The 21,507-nt window shown below is 43.5% G+C and overlaps 1 protein-coding gene across 4 annotated transcripts in view; it reads left to right on the top strand.

The window, feature by feature from the left end:
* The window catches only part of PRKAG2 (protein kinase AMP-activated non-catalytic subunit gamma 2), a 635,875-nt gene that overhangs the window by 151,725 nt on the left and 462,643 nt on the right, over positions 1–21,507 (top strand). For 3 of the 4 annotated variants that reach the window (XM_030198247.1, XM_030198237.1, XM_030198228.1), the window contains exon 2: positions 10,837–10,908. The exons of the other annotated variant lie outside the window; for it this stretch is intronic. In XM_030198247.1, the coding sequence (XP_030054107.1) occupies positions 10,837–10,908 (72 nt within the window). The remainder of the gene's footprint in view (positions 1–10,836; positions 10,909–21,507) is intronic. 4 annotated transcript variants of the gene reach the window in all.

The raw sequence follows: 21,507 nt of genomic DNA, 5'->3' as shown, positions 1-21,507 counted from the left end.
CAAGCCAAAACACACTGAAGTACATGCAAATAAAATCTTCTGTCAAGACATGGCAGATTAGCTGGCTATTTATTCAGGCCTATGGTTAAGTTGACATACTTTTTAATTATTCCGAGACTGTTCATACAGCCTCAGTTTTGAGTTACTTAGCATTGCAGTTTCTACTGTAAAGAAATAATACGGTTCTTTGTGTAACTTGTCCTGCAGAAACACTACTTTGCTGTGTTCCTGTTACCTTCTTGTTTAGATAGGAGAGCAGAGTTAAAATGTAATAATCTCATGTTCAGTATCAAACCCTAAACTACTCAGCCAGATGCAGTAAAGAGAATTTAAAAGCCTTTGAGCATGAAAATCCATTTTACAAATTGAAAAGTCCAATTTATGAACGGGGAAAACAAGGGGCATGGAGGTCTGTGTGGCAGCTTAGGAATGTCCATATTATAAAATGGTCACACACATGTCCATGCAGAGCAGAAATGTAGCCTAATGGTTAGAGTAGCAGGCTAAGAATCAGGAGACCAAGGCAGGGCTGCCGAGAGGGAGGGGCAGGGGTAGGGTTACCATATGGCTCCAGTAAAAGGAGGACACATTGATCCAGTTCAGGTTTTGCTTCCGTTGAAAGCAATGCAAGTAAAACCCAGACTGGCTCAATCTATCCTTTTTCTGGAGCCATATGGTAACCCTAGGCAGGGGGGAAAAAATTCCCCAGGCCTGGCGTCCAAGGAGGGCCTGGCACTAGCCATGAAAATCTAGACCTGCCCTCTGAGGTCCAATATTGTTGTTGTCCTTACCTCCTCCCCTTCAGCGGTCTTCCATCTTTTCTACGGGCTGCCAGCAGTGTCAATAAGGAGAGCAAGCTGCCTCTGGCTGGCCCCGGAAGCATTCCCCCTGCTGTGTTCTGCCTCCTCTGACACAACTTCCCGTGTCCGTGTAGGTGAAACACAGCAAAGGAAACGCTCAAGCCCCCTCCAAAACTGAAGTGCTGGTTTAATGGCTGGCTGGGATGCCAAAATCCCACCAGCCGGAGAGATGCAATGCCCAAGTCCCTGCCTGAGTAACCTGGAAGTTAGTGGGGTGCTTCAGCACCTGTGCTGGCTAATTCTAGGTCTGGAGCTTGAGACTTTATCCATGCCTGTACAGCCCTACACAGAGAGAACCATAGAGTATCATGTGCATGGTGAGATAGCGTATCTTTTCAGATGTTAATATCATGAGACTGTAGAGTCCCATAGTTATACCAGCACATTTTACATCTTGAAATGTTGCCTTTCTGTGGTTACAATCAATCAGTTTACATATTATGCAATTTATGTATTATATACAGGTACTTATTTTGAACCTGGGACAATGGAGAGTTAAGTGACTTGCCCAGAGTCACAAAGAGCTGCAGTGGGAATTGAACCCTGTTCCCCAGAATCAAAATTCACTGCACTAACCACTAAGCTACTCCTCCACTCTTATATCACCATCCTTTTCCAAATCCCTCATCATCAAATGTTAACTGTTAAATTTGCTGAGTTTTAATTAAGATCAGTATCTGAATAAGAAGTAGTCTAGTGGTTAGAGCACCAGGCCGACAGCCAGCAAGTCACTTAAACCTACATTGCCTCAGGTACAAAACTAGACTGTAAGCTCGCTGATGACAGAGAATTACCTAGCCTACCTGAATGTAACTCACCTTGAGCTACTACTGAAAAAGTGTGAACTAAAGCTAAAAATTAAAATCCTAAATAAATAAAAATAATTAGTGATCAGAACACATAACTATTTGTCTGGTTTCATTATAACATTGAATTATATTGTTTTCCAGTTAAAAAAAAAAAAGTAAGCCCAAAGTATGACCTTGGGAATTTGCTGTGAGTGTGATTTTCTGCTGGTAGCTCATCACTGCCGTTCCAACCATGAATTCCTCAGCAATATTTGATCCTCTAATATCATCTGTATGACTATTAAAATAACCAGTTACAGTAGAGTTTCGTTTATCCAGCATAACCATGACTGGCCCATTGTCAGATAAGTGAAAAGTCGGATAATACAGAAAACAATGGGAACCCCACAAACAATGCATCAACAAAGGCATAGAATTCACAATTTTCAAATATTCTTTATTAAAAGCACTATAGCACAATCTACAACATGATTTGAGTGCTAAAACATACTGTAATCACTGTACTATTTCATAAAATAAGACCAATACAGAACTGTAAAAAACAGAACCAGAAAAGAGTACATAGAGGCATATTTTCAAAGCACTTAGCCTCCCAAAGTTCCATAGAAACCTATGGAACTTAGCCTCCCAAAGTGCTTTGAAAATAAGCCTGCTACTGTACTATATACCTAGTAACATTTCGTAAAAATTAGTGATTGTTTTCCTCGCTGCAAGGTCATGCTAGCGTCTCAATAACATTACATCAGTAGCTTTCACTTTCTTTTGTTGTTCCACATATGCCAGTGCAACCTCAGTTGCCTTGACGCGTTCACTGTGACTTTTACAATTCTAGTTTCAGCCTCATTCAAGGTGTCTTCATCACCATCATATCCATTCCCATTCACCAGATCAATCACATCAGTGCCAGTTAGCTCTTCTTGTTCATCCGTCGGCATCCATTCTTGTATGCTATCCTCACGCATTCTCGCAGCTCAGTATTTCCTGTAACAAAGGAAAGAGATCTTCCTTGGCTGCTCTGTGTTCCGCATCCTGTCCTTGTTCATTTTCATTCTCAGGAATTAACTTTCTCCATGATTACAGCCTATACTGAATTCTCCTTTGCCTCCCTTAAAAAATTATTCATATAGTAAGCTTATTGATATTTAAGTACAGGTCCCTTGGAACCTGATAACATATTTATTTATTTGGATTTTGATCACACCTTTTTCAGTAGTAGCGCAGGGTGAGTTACATTCAGGTACACTGGGTATTTCCCTGTCCCTGGAGGGCTCACAATCTAAATTTGTACCTGAGGCAATGGAGGGTTAAGTGACTTGCCCAAGATCACAAGGAGCAGCAGGATTTGAACCTGCCACCTCTGGATGTCAAGACCAGTGCTCTAACCACTAGGCCACTCCTCCATTTTTTTGTAGTGGGACTGATTCTTTTTTTGTGATTTTATAAATAAATAGAGAACCCCAGGTACAAGCCCTAAAATGACTGACTGAGTTAGAAACTGGTTGAGTGGGAGGCAACGAAGGACAGTGGTAAATGGGGTCTGCTCTGAGAATAAGAGCTTTAGGTTGAACACAGGGATCACTTCTAGGTCTGATTATTAACATTTTTATAAACGATATTGTAGAAGGGCTGTTAGGTAAGGTTTGATTCTTTGGAGATGATACCAAAACCTGCAATAGGGTAGATACCCTATGAAGGAGTACACTAGTGAAACTTGAAAATAATGTAGAATTTGACAGCTAAGATTTAATGATAAAAAAATGCATGAACATGCATTTGGGCTACAAAAACCCAAGGAAAATGTACAGTATAATATGTCTGTTCATGAAAGAAGAATGGGAACTTGTGATTGATCATATCTTGTGAATGATCATACCTTATGTTCTTAAGGTGGCCAAACATGAAGAAAATGTTATATGGCAAAGATCAGAAGGATGCTTGGGTGCATAGGGAATGGCCAACAGAAAAGGGAAGGTGGTAGTGTCTCTGTATAAATCTCAGGTCACACCTCATTTGGACTAGCGTGCAGTTCTGCATACTGCACTTATGCCAGCTCAAAGACTGGGGTAAATGTGGGTACCTAAATGTGCCAATCTGCCAAATGCATGCAAAAATGCAGATATTTTGTAACCTGTAAATGCATATGCTGGGCATGCCCCTGACCCACCCATGCCCCTCCCACATACACGCCCCTTTTGAAGATTCACGCCCTAGAATTTAAACGCCCAGTTATAGAATAGGGACTAAGGGCATTTCGGCATGCAATTGCAAATTGGTGCCAATTAGCACCAATTAACTCTAATTATAGCCAATAATTGGATATTAAGTCAAATTAACAGACCATTATTACATTAATTTGCACATGCAACTGACCTTATTCTATAACAGCATACGGAAATTTGATTACTAACCCCCAGATTCTATATAATGCGACTTATGTTGCGCACAAAACTCAAGTCATATTCTGGATTTGGGAGCGCAGCTTAATTACTTAAGTCAATCAGCGCTAATAATTGCCACTTAAACAATTATTGACACTAATTGGCATTAAATAGAATTTACACGCAGAACTATCGAAGAGTATTCTATAACATGATGCGTGTAAATTCTAAGTTGCACAGGTGAAATGGGGGCATGGCCATTGGCGTGACATGGGAGGGCTTGGGTGGTTCTATCTATGCACGTTGTTATAGAATACACCTGTTCCGTGCCTAATTTAGGCATCGGCATTTGTCTGCACCTAAATTTAGTCACGCAGATGGGTGCTTGCCTTATTCTATAAAGCACTTGGAATATTGGGCATATTCCAGAAAATTTAGGTGTATTTTTTTTTTCCATGTGGAATTTTCAGGTGCCATATATAGAATCTAGCCCTGTCCATTTTACATGCCTTTTTATAGAATCCGGGGGCTAGTGTGCAAATATGAGGGGACATCCACAGGGAAAGGTGCATAGGTGGGTCATGTGTATATCCAGCATTTATATGCATAACTTACAGAACATTGTAGGCTACACAATAAAGTGCTCTATGCCATGTAGGCGTGCACATTTGTGCCTGCTGCATCTTGGCACATAACTTGGCAGTTATTGAATTGTTCCCTTAGTGTGTAGTGTGTTTTAAAAGGTTTGGACAAATTCCTGGAGGAAAAGTGCATAAACTTATTAAAGTAGACCTGGAGAAAGGCTCTGCTTATCCCTGCAGGTAAGTAGCCTAGAAACTATCTACTTTTGGGGATTCTGCCAGGTATTTTTGACCTGGATTGGGTGTGGCCTAGTGGTTAGAGTGGTGGACTTTGGTCCTGGGGAACTGGGTTCGATTCCCACTGCAGGCAAAGGCAGCTCCTTTTGACTCTGGGCAAGTCACTTAACCCTCCACTGTCCCAGATACAAATAAGTACCTAAGCCGCATTGAGCCTGCCATGAGTGGGAAAGCGCAGGGTACAAAAAAACAAACAAACTGTTGGAATCAAGATATTGGGCTTGATTGATCCTTGGTCTGACCCACAATGCCAGTTCTTATGGGGGTAAATATTCATCTGGCGGTGGTGAGTGTTTTGTTGACCACTACCAGCGTCATTCCCAGATACTCAGTGCTAGGCCATAGCCTGGCTTCGGCACTGATATCTGGTTTATGTGGCACTGGCTAATGCCTAACCGGTTAAGTCGATACTCAGAATTTAACCAGCCATGGGATGCTTATAAAGGTAGGACTGTATTTTATGCAGTCCTCTTTATGCTGAATTTTGGCGCTTAACTAACCAAGTGCTGACCGCCCCTGGAACACTCCCAAAATAGCTGATTTTCATTTAGACACTAACCGCTAGTTTTTAGTGGCAATAATCAGTTAAGTCCTGCGAAAATGAGCGGATAGGGCAAAGAAGCAGTTTTACAGGTCAGTGGCTGTTTCTGGCCTCTGAAGTTGTTTTGAATATATACCTGCATGTTCTTAAGATGATAACTCAAGTGTAAAAGTAAGCATATTCTTTCTGCTCCTTCTGTGAGCAAGGTTTTTCATCTGCCACCTGAGCAATTTGATTAGTTGCAGATCAGGACACCGAGGAATGAGGCTCTTTCTATCACCCCTTGCATGTAAACAGTGTTTACAGCTACCCTGTGTATGTAGACTCAGGAAACAGTTTTAAAGTTGTTTGGTTTGGACAATTTTCCCATACTCAGGAAAACATGAATTAAATTCTCGTGAGTCATTAAATAAACCTACCTTGTTCCTTAATTGTGAGAAGAAGTACAGTGCTGTTGAGTTCTGAATTGCACAAGCCATGTAGCTAGGGTTAGATGCATCAATTAAAGAAAAGTATAATTACGAGACAGAGTGCCTCATGTAAACAGTAATTGTCAGATTCTTCATAATATTAGAGTGCCAGTTTCTAGACTGGATTGCTTTTTTTTTCTCTCCTCGTGTGTTTCCTTCTGGGTTTTTTTTTTTTAAAGCCTGATATGGTTCTTATGCAGCTGGTCCCTTAGTGGACTACATGCTGCAACTTCAGGTACCTATAGACTTTACCTCCTTTAGGGATGCTGAAGAGTGGGGGAAAATTGCTCTTCAAAGCTCTAGTGTGCATGCACCACCTCCAACATCTCTCACCCTGTGTCCTGACTCTAAACTAGAGCCAGCTTAACCATTAGGCAGACAAGGCAATTGTCTAGGATGGCAGCTTCTTGGGGGTGGGGAGGGGGGAATAAAGGGCAGTTGGAGACAAAACAGTAAGTCCAGACAGTCACAGAAACTTAAAGAACAATCAGCATGGGGGGGGGGGGGGGGGGGGGGGGGGGAGGAAGGCGAAATAACCCATTCATGTGGGCACATGGCTTTACATATGCAAGACAAAGGTGGCTTTTACTATATTGTCTTAAGCATTTAACATGCTAATTTGTGTGAGTTAACCGCTACTGCACAAGTGCACTGTTAGTGCAGTAATTTAGCAGATAGTGCATATTAATTCATACTATAAGTGCTTTCTGTATTGCGGTAGAAACTAGAGAATGGGGGTGGATCGCATTTTGTTGTTAATGCGGGATATGTAGCGCATGCTGTCAATTGTGCTGGTAACGTAGCATCACTTAGCACCTCCTCAATAGGCGGAGCTAAACTGGGGATTCTATACAGCGTGCCTAGAGATCCATGCCAAAACCCAAGCAGATTCTATAACAATATACGTAACTTAACAAGCTAATGAGCACTGATAACAGCACTTAACAAACAATAATGAACACTAATTGGCATTGATTAATAAATATAATTTAGGTGCACAGCTCACTAAGTGTATTCTGTAACAAAGTGCACTGAACTTCTAACTCGCCCAGGCAAAAAGGGGCATGGGAAATGGGCATTTTGGGGGGGGGGGGGGGGAGGCGTTCTGAAATTTATGCATATAGTTCTATGATATAGGTCAGTGCACGTAAATCTACGTGTCGGAATTTACGCCACGTTTTCATTGGTGTAAATGGATGCATATAGTTTTAGGCACAAAAATATCAACTGTGTTCTATAATCAGTGCCTAAATTGGTGCCGATTTTTTTTAGGCGCCATATATAGAATCTCATCCTAAGTGTGTCTGTTCTAATTGCGAGCAGTGTTAATGCATGGTGATGGATATGCGTGTGCTGAGCACACCCAACAATTAGCAAGCAGCCTTTGCACTTACCGTATTTTTCGGACTATAAGACGCACCGGACCATAAGACGCACCTAGGTGCTCCGGTGCGTCTTGTCCGAATCCCTCCCGCCAAGTTCGGGATCGCCCTCAGGATTACCTCCGTAGGTAGAGATTTGGCTGGCTGGCCGGCTGGCTGGCTGGCAGGCCGCCCGCCCTCCCCCCTCCCTCCGAGTTCGGGATCGCCCTCCCCCCGGCCCTGTCACCACTTCTCCCTACTCACGCGATCTTCCCTGGTGGTCTAGTGATGTCGGGGCAGGAAAGAGCCCCCTCTTTCCTGCCCAGCGCACTGCTCTCCATCCTCATGTATGCATTGCTGCCTGACGGTCTCGGCGAGATTCAAAATGGCCGCCGAGAATTGAAGTCTCGGCGGCCATTTTGAATCTCGCCGAGACCGTCAGGCTGCATACAGGAGGATGGAGAGCAGCGCGCTGGGCAGGAAAGAGGGGGCTCTTTCCTGCCCCGACGTCACTAGACCACCAGGGAAGATCGCGTGAGTAGGGAGAAGTGGTGACAGGGCCGGGGGGAGGGCGATCCCGAACTTGGAGGGAGGGAGGGCGGGCGGGCGGCCTGCCAGCCGGCCAGCCAGCCAGCCGGCCGGCCAGCCAAATCTCTACCTTCGGACTATAAGATGCACCCCCCATTTTCCTCCCAAATTTGGGGGGAAAAAGTGCGTCTTATAGTCCGAAAAATACGGTAAGTATTGTTATTTTTTGCGTTAAAGCGCATTAAGTGCAAGAATTTAGTGCACTGTATTAAAAGTACCCCATTGTTTAAAGTTTTAAAAGTGTGATGTTCATCTACACATTTTTACAAGATTTTTCTAGGATGATTGCTGAACATAATTATGAAAATCTCAGGGGCTGCCTAGGAGCATGAATGATAACTGAGCGAGAAGTGGGGGTGGGGGGGAACATAAGGCGAAATGTTCATCTAGGGCTTCTAATACTCTTACACCGGCCCTGCTTAAAGTTAACTCAAAAAGTCCAATGTCACTCCAGAACTTTATTAAAAGAATATACTTTCCTGGGTGAATCCAGAAAATAAATCATCTGCTGATTTTCTGCCACAGCAAGAAAAAAAAAATCTCAAAAGGCAGAAAAATATAAAAAGAAAAATAAGACACTAGTTACTCCTTCCTCTGCACACTCCTCTTCTCCATAGAACTTTTTGGGTCCTTTTTCTGGAATGTTCTTCTTTACAGGGACTCTGTATAGTAAGGCCCCCCTTCTTCCCTGAACTCCGGAGGACTTTGGTTTGGCAGTCTCCCTAAACTTCCACTGTTGGCTAAACACCAAGCGTTTCCGTAAACATCCCAACTGCAAGTCCTCTTTCCTCAAAAGTAGTTTACCTCTGGTAACAAGCTTTAGTTCGGTACTTGCCTGTGACTCCTATATGTGGCAAGCTAGTTGTCTACAGACACCACTCCACTTTCTTTCTTGGCTAGAAAAGAGATAAACCCCTAATTGCTCCTTTTTCCTTTACCCCAAGCCCTGTTCTAGTACTTAAGGATCTGCCCTCTATACAGCATGAGGCTTTCTATAAGAGAACCTAGCCTGCTTCCAGGAGGCAGAAGAAAGGCAAAAAAGCTCTTTCCCTCCCCAAACACCACAATTTATAGAATTAGTAACCAAATCCAGCCCCTCCCTGCAGTAGATAGGCAAGGGCAAGTAGTACCCCTACAGTAAAATAGCATCCGCTTCTGAACATGTAGTGACGTGTGTCACAATTACGAGTCAAAACCCAACACCAAGACCAGTGTGATGTAATGCCACAAATCAGTTTATGAAAATACACCCTAAAATGCCCAACTCTGCGGGTTTCTTTGTTAAAGAAACTGCCTCAAGGACTCAGGTGAAGATGCCAAATATCAGAAAGTTTCTCACTTTCTTAAGGACTGCATACATTGCTGTATATGCTGGCTTTCTCAGTCAAAATTGCTGATATTACAAAATTTTTGTAGTGTGAAGTTTTTTGGATGATTATGTTTAATATTGAATTATCATTGAGCACAAAGTTTGTTGAAATATGGGTGCACTTAGATTACATTTAAGGTTGTGTAATAAAGGAAACTGAGGGCATCCTCTGTTCACATAATATATTTTTTATATATTTTTTCTTTTTTTCATATTTTTAAACATTTTGCAGCACTGTGATTATAAATTGATTTGTACCATCTTTGTGTCATTGGTTGGATTTTGTATCATTTCTCCAGTGCTTGGAAACTTTATCATTTGTCAGTTGACACAAAGTCAGGCATTTTATGGAATACATTTAAAAATCTTTTGCATTTGCTTGTTGTTGGTTTGTACTGTGTTTGTATTTGATGGGGCTCATTTACTAAGTTGTGTTGAGCAGCTAGCACGGGTTTTACTGTGCATTAAATGTTAGTGTGGGCTCGCATGAATAGTTAACGTCTCATTAAAACAGCCGGCACAGCTGCTGTAGCTGCTTAATATGAGTATAGGGGTGGAACAGAGAAATGGCTTTCGGTGACAGCTAGAGTGTAGGCCAGTACTGCATGCTAGCTGTCACAACTGTTGATAGCGCAGCTGCACTGAATGGCACCTCAAGAAATGGTGTTAAGTGCAGTTGTGCTATCTGCAGTCTGGTTGAATTGCTACTCAAAGGAGAACAGATGCAGCAGTGCTCCTTCATTGACACATCCCTGCCTGCTGATCCCCCCCCCCCCCCCCCCAACACAAAGCTGTTTTTAATTCCCCCCTTTGGATCCTGACCACAGTTGAAATCCCTCTTCCAATCCCCCCTTCTGATCCTCCCAATACAAAGCCTGCTCCCTGAAAACAAACCCCACTCCACAGAGCTCAACTCTCCTCCTCACCCTAGGACCTACCCAGGGGTTGCATTGGTGGGAGGGGTCAGGCTGTGGATGGCGGGGCTTGCTTTCGGTGGTCGGCTTTGTATCGGGAGGATCAGAAGAGGGGATTGGAAAGGAGCTTTGAGCGGGAGGTGGGGGGGGGGGTGGAATAGGAATGGGGGTTTTATGTTGGCGAGTTCTGCCACCGCGGCTGTAGTATATGTAGGTATTTATTTTTATGTAAGCCTGCACCACATTACATGCTGTGGTAGATAGAGTGCTCTCATGTTGTCACTGCATGTAATAGGGTGCTTGTGCAGTAAAATGCAGGGTAGATGCAGGGCAAGCCCCCTGCATTTACTGCATATCAGTTTTTGCTACTAATATGCAGTAAATTCAAAACGTTTTGCATTTTAGTAAAAGGGCCCCTGTGTGTACCAGTGTGACATCTAAACGGGGTTTTCTCTGGAGCAGCACAACTGTGACTTGGCTTTCTTAGATTGGTAATGGCAGAGTGATTGAGTTGGAAGATCCTTCACACACTCTAAACACACTTCTTTTTAGGAATTAAATTAAACTCGGAACACAAAAGGTTCATTTTAAAGATCATAATGGCCAACAGAGGTTCGTCCCCAGGCTGGTACAAGTGGGTCATCCATTTTCTCCTTTTCTCTCATTAGGATCTCAGCTCCTTTGCCATGCCATTTCTGGATGGAGACTTGGAGAGCTCGGAAAAAAATGCCTCTCAAAAGGTAAGAAAGTGAGGGAACTTCATAACACGAGAACGTTCTTGTAATGCAGAGCCATGTTCTGCTTGATTCCTGGCAAATGCTCCCGTTCTCCAACATCTCTGGATGGAGTGTAGTCTTCTGTCTTACATTTCCATGAGCTTTAGCTCCTTATGGCCAGAGCTGGATTATGGCATAGCAAACTAGGCACACGCCTAGTTCCTAAATGTTTATGAAGGCTCTGTTAGAGTGCCGAGGACTCAGATGCCTAGGATTACCAACTATTTCGATTTTTGCAGGATTCCACGAATTTGTAAATGAACTGACTTGAAGCCAGAATAACGTCTGTAGTGTCTGGATATTTTTCAGAGTTTAGCCCTCTACAGCTCTCCAGTCCTCTCCCTCTTCCAGTGGAGAAAGGCTGTGGTAGGACCCACCCAGCTAATGGAAAGGCTGCTCTAGTGACAGGAAGGAGGGGCTGAGCTGGGAAACTGAGAGATCCAGTGGCACAAGTGATGATGATGGAGATGATGGATACTTATAGCCCCCTTCAATCCCTAAATTTAGGTTAAGATCAGGTTAACAGCTACAACAAAAAGGACAACATCAGTCCAGAACTACAATGATAAATAATTATAACGCAAACAAAATTACTATAATTTCATAACAAAAATTTTTGAAATCAAATACAATTTCAACTATTTACAAAAATGAATGTAGGAAGGACATAATCTGACTTCTACTTGGAGTATATTCCAAAGTTTTACTATTTGAAATGTACTACTACTACTACTTAACATTTCTAGAGCGCTACTAGGGTTACGCAGCGCTGTACAAATTAATAATTAAGGACGGTCCCTGCTCAGAAGAGCTTACAATCTAAAGGATGAAATGTCAAGTTGGGGTAGTCTAGATTTCCTGAGTAGAGGTGTTGTGATTAGGTGCCCAAAGCGACATTGAAGAGGTGGGCTTTGAGCAATGATTTGAAGATGGGTAGGGAGGGGGCCTGGCGTATGGGCTCAGGGAGTTTGTTCCAAGCATGGGGTGAGGTGAGGCAGAAATGTAATTGATTTCTCTTGAAAATGTTTCAATTTAACATGTCTAAAGGAGGGAAATTGCAACCTGAGGTACATTCAAGTTCGTTGATCACTAAAGTCACCCAATAAAGTAATTAATAATGTCAAATCAGTTGGACAGTGATTCTCTAAAATTTTTAAAGCAAGACATATTTTGAAAGCTATTCTTGCTTTCACCAGGAGCCAGTGCAGATCGATCAACAATGAGGACACATGATCGAATCTGGTTTTATGAAAAATAAGCCTAGCCAGTGGCATAGCAAGGAGGGCTGCCACCCGAGGCGGTTCGCCGTTGCACCCCCCCCCGGGTGCAGCACGATGACACCCCCCCTCGTCGCATCAACACCCCCCCAACCCAGTGCCTACCCTCCTCAGCTCCCTCCAACCAGCTCCCGCACCCTACCTTTAAAGAAATTTCCGAAGCTGTGGAGAGGTGAGGCGCAGCGCCTCGCACCTGTATGTAAAAGAAGCGTGGATCCTCATCGGGCCTTCCCTCATGCTGTCTATCCCTCCCTTGCGGAAATAGGAAGTTGCGTCAGCGGAGGGTGGGACAGAGAGCATGAGGGAAGGCCCGATGAGGATCCACACTTCTTTTACATGCAGGCGCAAGGCACTGCGCCTCGCCTCTCCACAGCTTCAGAAATTTCTTTAAAGGTAGGGTGCGGGAGCTGGTTGGAGCCGGAGGGAGCTGAGGAGGGTAGGCACTGGTCGGGGGGGGGGGGGGTGTTGATGCGCCAAGGGGGTTGTCATCATGCTGCACCGGGGGGGGGGAGCTGGCAGGGACCACACCCCCCCCCCGAGCTGACACCCGGGGCGGACCGCCCCTCCCGCCCCCCCTTGCTATGCCACTGAGCCTAGCTGCTGTGTTCTGAATCAACTGCAGCCTCTGTAATTGCTTTTGATTAATTCCAATATACAAGGAATTACAGTAGTCCAATTGTGATAGAATTAATAACTGCACTAGCACCTTAAAGTGATTAGAAATAAATAAGAACGAACTAATTGAAGTTGTTCAACTTGAAGAAAACCTTCCGAAATAAATGTTTGATCTGAGCATTCATAGTGGAATCTAGAATAACCCCCCAAATTATTGAAGTTCTATTCACCATCAACTGAGAACCATCTAAACAAATAATATAGCTGGAAATGTTATCTACGTTTACAATGAACCAAAGAACTTTTGTCTTACCTGTATTTAACTTAAGCATAACAGAAGAGGACCAGTGCCTAATCTTCTCCATACCGTAGTTGATTCTAGAAAAAGTAATATAGTTGAAAAAGTCCACTGGAATGAGCAAAAAAAATTGCATCAACATATGACAAGAGTTTCATACCAGTCTCCAGTTTACAATGTCCAAGTGAGCTCATATAGATATTATAGAACAGCAGAGAAATAGGAGACCCCACAGCAAGATCGCCAAGGAAAAGAAGATACACCATCCTTAATAACCTGGTATTTGCCTGTTTTTCAAAAAACAGCTGAACCATTGAAGCACATTAGCAATGAAACCTAATTCTGATAACAATTAGCTTATTATGGTTGACCATGTAAACGTCAGCAAGCAGGTATATCAAATTGTAGTAACACCATCCCCATAATTCTATAAAAGTCACTAAAAATTGCGCACACAAATTTTTTTGCATGCACCCAGTTTGCACATGCAATTTAATTGAATAAAAAGCCAATAATTGACTTTGTAACAAGCAATTATTGGTACTAATTAGATTTAATTGGCATTTACATGTGTATATTTAGGTGTGGGATCTGCGCCTGAAATTTACATGTGATCTGAAAGAGGGGATGCGAAAATGGGAGGATTGTGGCCATATCGGGGGCGTTCCTAAAATTAATGTGCATTGTTATAGAATAATGGGGATATGCGCCTAATGTAGAAAAAGTAATATAGCTGGATAAACAAAAAAACATTTCAGTTGGTGCAAATGACCAAGCCCGATTCCCAGGCATAAGCGCTATTCTATAAACTGCACCTAAGCACAGCTTATAGAATAGCGCTTTGTTGGCACCAGTTTTTTTGGCACCATTTATAGAATCTAGCCCCATACCTCTAACTCTACTTAGTAGACGCTTAACTTTGTTAAGTTGTTAAAGATAATAAGAGTGTCTCTGTACTATGATATGTCCTAAAATCATGTTGAGATGCAGGTGGTGCCAGGGGATTTAGGAGGCACAGAGTGTGGGGTGGGGGGGGGGGGAATCGAGAGGTGTTCCATTGGACCATCAGGGATTTTTGTGAAAGTTGGCAAATGCATTTGACAGCTTTGAGTCACACACAGCGATTGATGCACAAAGGGGGACCTGTGCATCTCATTTGTATGCGATCCCCTTTGTGTATTGGTCGCTGTTTGCAACTCGGTGACTTTTACCGATGCAGCCATATTTTATGGCTGCCTTCGTGCATGGGGCCCAAAATACTTTGAAAATGATCCCCTTGTTCACGTATAGATGGCAAAAAATTACAGTTCAAAGTAAAATTGCAACAATAGTGATCTGGCCAATAACTAGTATTCATGAACAAAAAGATACTAACCCAGAAAAATGACCAGCTACCATATCAAGATGAATGGGAACAAAAGCTGATAAACTAAACTGTGAGTTATCCAACAGTGACAGAAATTCAGAAACATCAATATCATCACATTTGTCTAGATGAAATTAAAATCATCAAGTATTATTAAATGAATACATTTTGTGTTGGCATAAAAAATTTGCTCATACAGAATCCACTGACCAGGAGGTCTATAAACCAACAAAATCCAAATAGAATTTGAAGCATGTTCACCAGTTAATTGGCAGAGGAACAACTCGGGCCCTTTTTACTAAGCTGCGCTATAGGCGCGTTAACATTTTTAACGCACGTTAACCATGTAGTGCATTAACTGTGTACGTGCCTACAATATCCCTATAGGCGCCTACATGGTTAACGCACGCACTAATTGTAAGCACGTTAAAAATGCTAATGCGCCTTAGTCAACAGGGCCCTTTAAATTAGTTGGCATGGAAGAACTAATTATAAAAGTGATAGAAAAATCTTACGAATAACAGCTAAACCTCCACCCTAGCCCTTCCCAACAACTCCAGTGGGGGTGTTGGGAAGGACTAGAAATCTAAGAGGAATGGGATGAAGTATGAAGGGCCTCTTGCAAGTTGACAAAAAGAGCTAGTAGCAAATGCAAGAACTTTACATGTTGGGAGTCAAAGCTGGTTTGACTGAATGGGCAGATGAGGAGCAGAAGCCACACTGCACCAGAGGGGTGTGTATGTGTCGGTCTGAAAAGTGACAGAGGGTGTGCATGTGTGTGCCTGATGGGGAGTGGCAGGGTGAATGCATGTGTGTGTGACTGAAGTGCGTTAGAATGCATGTGTGGGTGTATGTTTCCGTATCTCTTGTGAGGGCAGCCTCGTATAAAGAGAGCTTTGAAAATTTCAGCTGGAGTAAAGGTAATAAATAAAAACATAGAAAAGAAAATAAGATGATACCTTTTTTATTGGACTAAATACATTTTTTGATTAGCCTTCAAAGGTAACCCTTCTTCTTCAGATCGGAAAGGGTCTGATCTGAAGAAGAAGGGTTACCTTCGAAAGCTAATCAAAAAAAATGTATTAAGTTAGTCCAATAAAAAAGATACCATCTTGTTTTCTTTTCTGTGTTTTGATTTATTTGTATTTATTACCTTTAAAAGTGGACTAACACGGCTACCACACCACTTTACTCGAGCTGGAGTAAAGAAGTCCGCTGGTTCAAATGTACCTGTATGCATACTAAATGAAGAGGCGTTTTCAGCCCAGAGAACTGACCCAGCTAGACAGATGAAATATGTGTATGCATTGGGGAAGGGGAGTAGGGGGTGGCATTGAAGGCCTTGAATAAAGATCTTAGGTGGGAGCGTAGAAGAGGGCTCACATTTTTGTCTAGGACCCAATATAGTATTAATTCATCCCTGCTCATGGCCCCCGTACAGGGCTGATATACGGGAGAAACCAGAAATGAGCAAGGGCAGATTTCAAGCTACAGCACTTTAATGGAAGGTCTTAGTTTTATGAATAGGTGGTGGGAACAGGTTCGATCCTAATGCATTATGTTTTTGCTTCCTTACTGCTATTTTGTGTGTGCGTGTGCGCACCCATTTTTGGTTGGTTATGGAGTTTTGCTGTTTATGATATGCACCATTGCAGAAGATGTACCTTGTGGCACACTAACATCAGTTTTGCACTGGTTTTCAGGGTAACATAGGAACAAATTCTCAGCCAGCGCAATCACCAGATTAAGTTAAGTGCACAGTCTGAGTATCCAGTGTCGCTATCTGTACAGGAGCAGCCCCAATCATGTGAATTGACTGGTGACTGCACTGGTGCTACCCATTGAGCAGCTAAGGGTTGCCTTCTCTGTTCTTCTATCCCAGGCCACACTTATAGGGATCGATAGCATGGTTTAAGCAGGCAGGAGAGGCTAAATATTGGCTCTAACTGCTCATTTGAAATTTGGGCAGTCCTGGAGCATTCCGGGGCGGTGGAGTAGGCAGTTATGCAGGCATAGGTCACATTCAGTGCTGGTGCCTGCGTAAGTAAACATGCAGATTGGACAGCTTTTTTTGTGGTCCTATCTTTGCTTGCTTAGCTGTGAAGATGCCAGCACCCACATAAAACCACTACCACTGCCACTCCCACCCCTGCTCCGATTCCCCAACAGCTCCCTGGTTCCAATCCCCTCCTGGTCCCCCACCCAAGATCATCCCCCTGCAAGATAGACCCCCTCCCCTCATGAGTGTACCCTGTCCTGAACCCCCTCCAACAAGAGCAGTATCTCCCACCCAAAATCAGCCCCACCTGTACGCCTCTCCCCAGGTCTACCTTAAAAGTCCCCTGATTGTCTAGGGGGTAGTTCAGGAAGCAGCAATACCCAGTTGCTCCTGCCTTTGCCGGCACTGATTTTCAAAATGGCAGCTGCTGTGACCTCTAGTGGAAGTCTCCCAGCACTACCATTTGTGTCCTGACATCTAGCAGTAGTACTGCAAGACTACCACTAGATGTCGTGGGTGGCCACCATTTTGAAATCCAGTGCTGGCAGGGGCAGGCATGAGTGGGCATTGCTCCTGCCCAGACTACCCCCTAGACTACCAGAGAAGTTTTAAGGTAAGCCTGAGGAGGCCTACGAGGGGGGGCAGTTTTGGGTGGGGGCAGGGAGGAGACACGGCTCTTGTTTGGGGGGGTGGGGATTGAGAAGGGATATACTGTTGTGTGAGAGGCAGGAAGGGGTCTATCTTGAGAGTGCCTGATCTTTGGGGGGTTTCAGAAGTGGGCACTACTCTTTTGGAACTGGATATAACCACCAGATATTTACCTTGCTACCTGGTCAGCTAACCGAATAGCAGGCTGAATATCGCACCTGCCCACATGCATTCTGGGCATAACCAGAATCCAGCCAGAACCCAGATATTCATAGGTGCCAGCACTGAATATTGGGGCCTAATTCAATCTGCAGGGTCAGCTTTAAAAAAAAAAAAATGCTGGCCACTGTCAGCTGAACATTGACTGTATAGTATTGAGCCATTTAGTGATTTTAATGACTCAATAGTATCTGTGTAATTTCTAAAAATGTATACACAAAGGAGTTAATATGTTGGTAACGGGTAGCAGATTCTTAAATCAAATATGTGCAATTACATGATGTCACATATATTTATCATACTGGAGATGAGATCCATGAATATGCAGTAAGAGACCAGTCAGTGGTAAGGGTGGCATGCTGTTTCCTTCATCGTTAGTATAAGTCAATATATTTTCTGTTCATATTGTTCAGCATCTTGAGAACGTATAACTCACTAGGGATATCTCCGGCCTCACAGTGAACCCAGGTTACATGTTCCACTCCCTGGGCTGGTCTGGATAAGACTGCAGATGCCACCAAAGCACATAGAGAAAGGGTGCCAGTCACTGTGCAGCAGTAACACCTGTTGTTCACATATAGGGCTCATGAACATAGGGGTTTTGACATGGCTACCTGTTTCTGTAAGGAAGAAAAAAAGTGAGAACAAAAATCAAGGTGCCAGAGAATCCAAAAATGTGAAATATCACTTCAATTTATTCATCAAGCAACACAAAATAAGGGACAGTCCAATTTGCTGTCAATCACTTGAAACAACTGGAGAAACAAGACTCGACACGGCCTTATTTCGGTGAGAGTGCCTGCATCAAGAGTCATTGAGCATCTACGTGTAACTTCAAAAAGAAAAAAAAAACCCAACTGGTTTTTTTTTGTTGTTACATTTGTACCCCATGCTTTCCCACTCTTGGCAGGCTCAATGCGGCTTACATATTGTATACAGGTACTTATTTGTACCTGGGGCAAAGGAGGGTTAAGTGACTTGCCCAGAGTCACAAGGAGCTGCCTGTGCCTGAAGTGGGAATTGAACTCAGTTCCCCACAGTGGCGTTCCTAGGGGGGCTGACACCCGGGGTGGATCGCCGATGCGCCCCGCCCCCCTGGGTGCAGTGCCCCCCCCCCCGGATGCAGCGCAACCCTCCCCCAGCGAAAGGACACCCCCCACGAACCTCCCCCCTCGGGTGCACGCTGCTGGGCGGCACAGGAAGTAACCTGTTCCTGTTCCGGGGCAGAGAAGAAGCATGGAACGAACGGAGGACAGGCGCGCGCGGCACCCCCCCCTTCCCCAGCGGCGTGCACCCAGGGCGGACTGCACCCACTGCCCCCCCCCAGGAATGCCACTGGTTCCCCAGTTCCCCAGGACCAGAGTCCACCACCCTAACCACTAGGCCACTCCTCCACTCCTTGTTCTCTACTATTGAAATTAGAACACTGTCTCCTCTAGCAGTAAGGAGTATAACAGTAGTGAAGCTTTCAAGTGATTGACAGCAAATTGGACTATCCCTTATTTTCAGTTCCTTGATGAATAAATTGGAATGATATTTCACATTTTTGGACTCTTCCCCCCCCCCCCCCCCATTTTTTTGTCCTCACTTTTTTTTTTCTTCTTTATGTATTTACCCATGAGGATTTTGCTGTCCTCCTTTCTTGTGTACCTGTTGCTGCAGTCACCAGGGTAGGTGAGTTGGGAGGGGATGTATGTCATCGTTTGCTCAGGGGGTAAATTTTTGTTGATCGTTCGGTATGGCTGAGTGGGTGGTGTAGTGGACTGCAGGCAAAAGCACTCAAAAGCAAGCATGAACAAGTCTGTTTTTTGTGGCACCTATAATTTGTGCTAATCAAAGCCTGAAATTACTGCAAGTGACTCCAATACCACTGCTTCCAACTGGCTCGATTTTCATTTAGAGGCAAAGCATTTATTTACAAGCTGTTCCAAAGGTACAGGTTGAGCGTACACAGGCTTTAATTATTTGGGTAGGGCATAATGGGTTCCAGTTCAGCATTCCTTTCACAGTTCACAGATTTTACACATCCTTCCTCTCTGAAGCTATTCCTAGTATGGGTTTTATCTGGAGCTTTGGGATAACAAGTCTCAATTCAATAGCAAATCATCCTGCTCAAACTTGGAGTAAAGTTTCTGGGTTGTAAAGCATGTGGCTTCAGCCTCAGCTTACCCCAGGAAGGGATCTTCTGACTCAGAGACCCTTGTACTAAGCTGTGTAAGTGTCTATGTGTGCCCAACGCACACCAACATGGAGTTACCATCCTGCTGCCGTGTGGCTCTTGCGGTAATTTCATTTTTGGCACGCAGCTGAAAAATAATTTTTATTTTTGGATGCACGTATCGGACACATGCCATGTGGCATTGTACGCACATAGGTCATTACCGCGTGAGACTTTACCACTATGTCAATGGCTGGCGGTAAGGTCACAGACCCAAAATGTATGCACGGCAATTTTGATTTTGCCGCAAGTCCATTTTCGGCAAAAAGTTTAAAAATGCCTTTTTTATAGGCACGCTGAAAAGTGGATCGGCACGTGCCCAAAACCCGCACCTACACTACCGCAAGCCATTTTTCAGCACACCTTAGTAAAAGGACCCCTCGGTTCTGTACTGAATTTTTCTATTTTGTAGCAAGTGCTGCCTGGTGAATTCTTGTGCTTCAGAAGTCCCATACAGTGTAGCTGGATCCTGTTATGCCCAGTCTTCCAATTCGTGACACACTGCCTGGAAACACAGTAGCACAGTAATACAGAGAATAATGTTTTGTGTGTGGCAGGTGTGTGCAGAAGTTAAACCTATTTTGTGAGGAAAAATGGGCCTACACTTTCCTTTTGAAAATGACCTCTCAGATAGTTTATACCCATGTTTATACCTGCTATGTAGTAAGCACAGAGATCTCCTGTGCTGGATCTTGCCAGGTATTTGTGACCTGGATTGGTCACTGTTGGAAACAGGATGCTGGGCTTGATGGACTTTTGGTCTGTCCCATTATGGCAATACTTATGTACTTTTGTACTTATGATTTATTGTACACGCATACTGATGTATGTTTTGTTTTTACAGTCTTTCCCAGCTCTACCCCAGAGAGTGTCTTCAGGCAGGTCAGATAAACTTAAGTGCACACAGGCTGTATGTGCATATACTCAGTGAAATTTTATAAAAGGATATTTCTGTGAGCGAAACACTGCTTCATCTGCAGAAATGCTTTGAAAAATTACCCCCATAGTGAATGATGTCATGAGTCTTCATTTTCCTCTTGATTGATGTTTCCTCCTCCTTGCATCTGACATAACAGGGCTGGTTTTTGCAGTAACTGTTCTCAGCTGCTCATCATGCACCAGGGCTTCTTCCTAGAGTCTGCATTCATGCGCTTGGAATCCTTAAGCAATGTCCATGGCTTTATCTCTCCCCACCCACCCACCACAGACAACCCAAGTTGTGGGGATCAGACTCTGGACCTTTTTCATAATACCAGGCCAGCCCTTTCTCCTCTCTTTAAGCAATTCAATTTCCATTTTCCTACCCTCAGCAACTTTTTTTTATTCTGTCCTTTTTCTTTTTTTTTTATTTTCTAAGAGTTTTGTTTACTTGGTTGATGACTCTATACCTTAGTCTTAGCTGGGTGTTCTCACGCCATCTCTGGCCGTCTTCAAATCTAAGCTAAAAGCCCACCTTTTTGATGCTGCTTTTAACTCCTAAACCTTGTTCACTTGTTCAGAACCCTTATTTTATCATCCTCACTTTAATATTCCCTTATCTCTTATTTGTTCTGTTTGTCTGTCCTAATTAGATTGTAAGCTCTGTGGAGCAGGGACTGTCTCTTCATGTTCAAGTGTACAGCGCTGCGTACGTCTAGTAGCGCTATAGAAATGATAAGTAGTAGTAGTAGTTTTTAACTTGGGATATCTAATATCAGTCACTGGTAACAGAGGTGAAGAAGAGGCTATTGCTTAAGAAAAACACAAGATAGTAATCCTTTTCTTGAAAGATTATTGATAAGACCATATTACAATAATATACTTTAAGAAATCTGAACAACTGTTACAGGGGAAGGGCTTGCAAAACTTGTGAGGTGGATTTAAAATTGGTCACTACATGTCACTCAAAGAGATTGTGTGCAGCAAAATTGCTTGTTTTGGCCA

The sequence above is a fragment of the Microcaecilia unicolor genome, chromosome 1 (assembly GCF_901765095.1).
Source record: "Microcaecilia unicolor chromosome 1, aMicUni1.1, whole genome shotgun sequence".
In the NCBI taxonomy this organism is placed as follows: domain Eukaryota; kingdom Metazoa; phylum Chordata; class Amphibia; order Gymnophiona; family Siphonopidae; genus Microcaecilia; species Microcaecilia unicolor.
The sequence above is the reverse complement of the archived record's forward strand: the minus strand, read 5'-3'. Positions and strand labels throughout refer to the sequence as shown.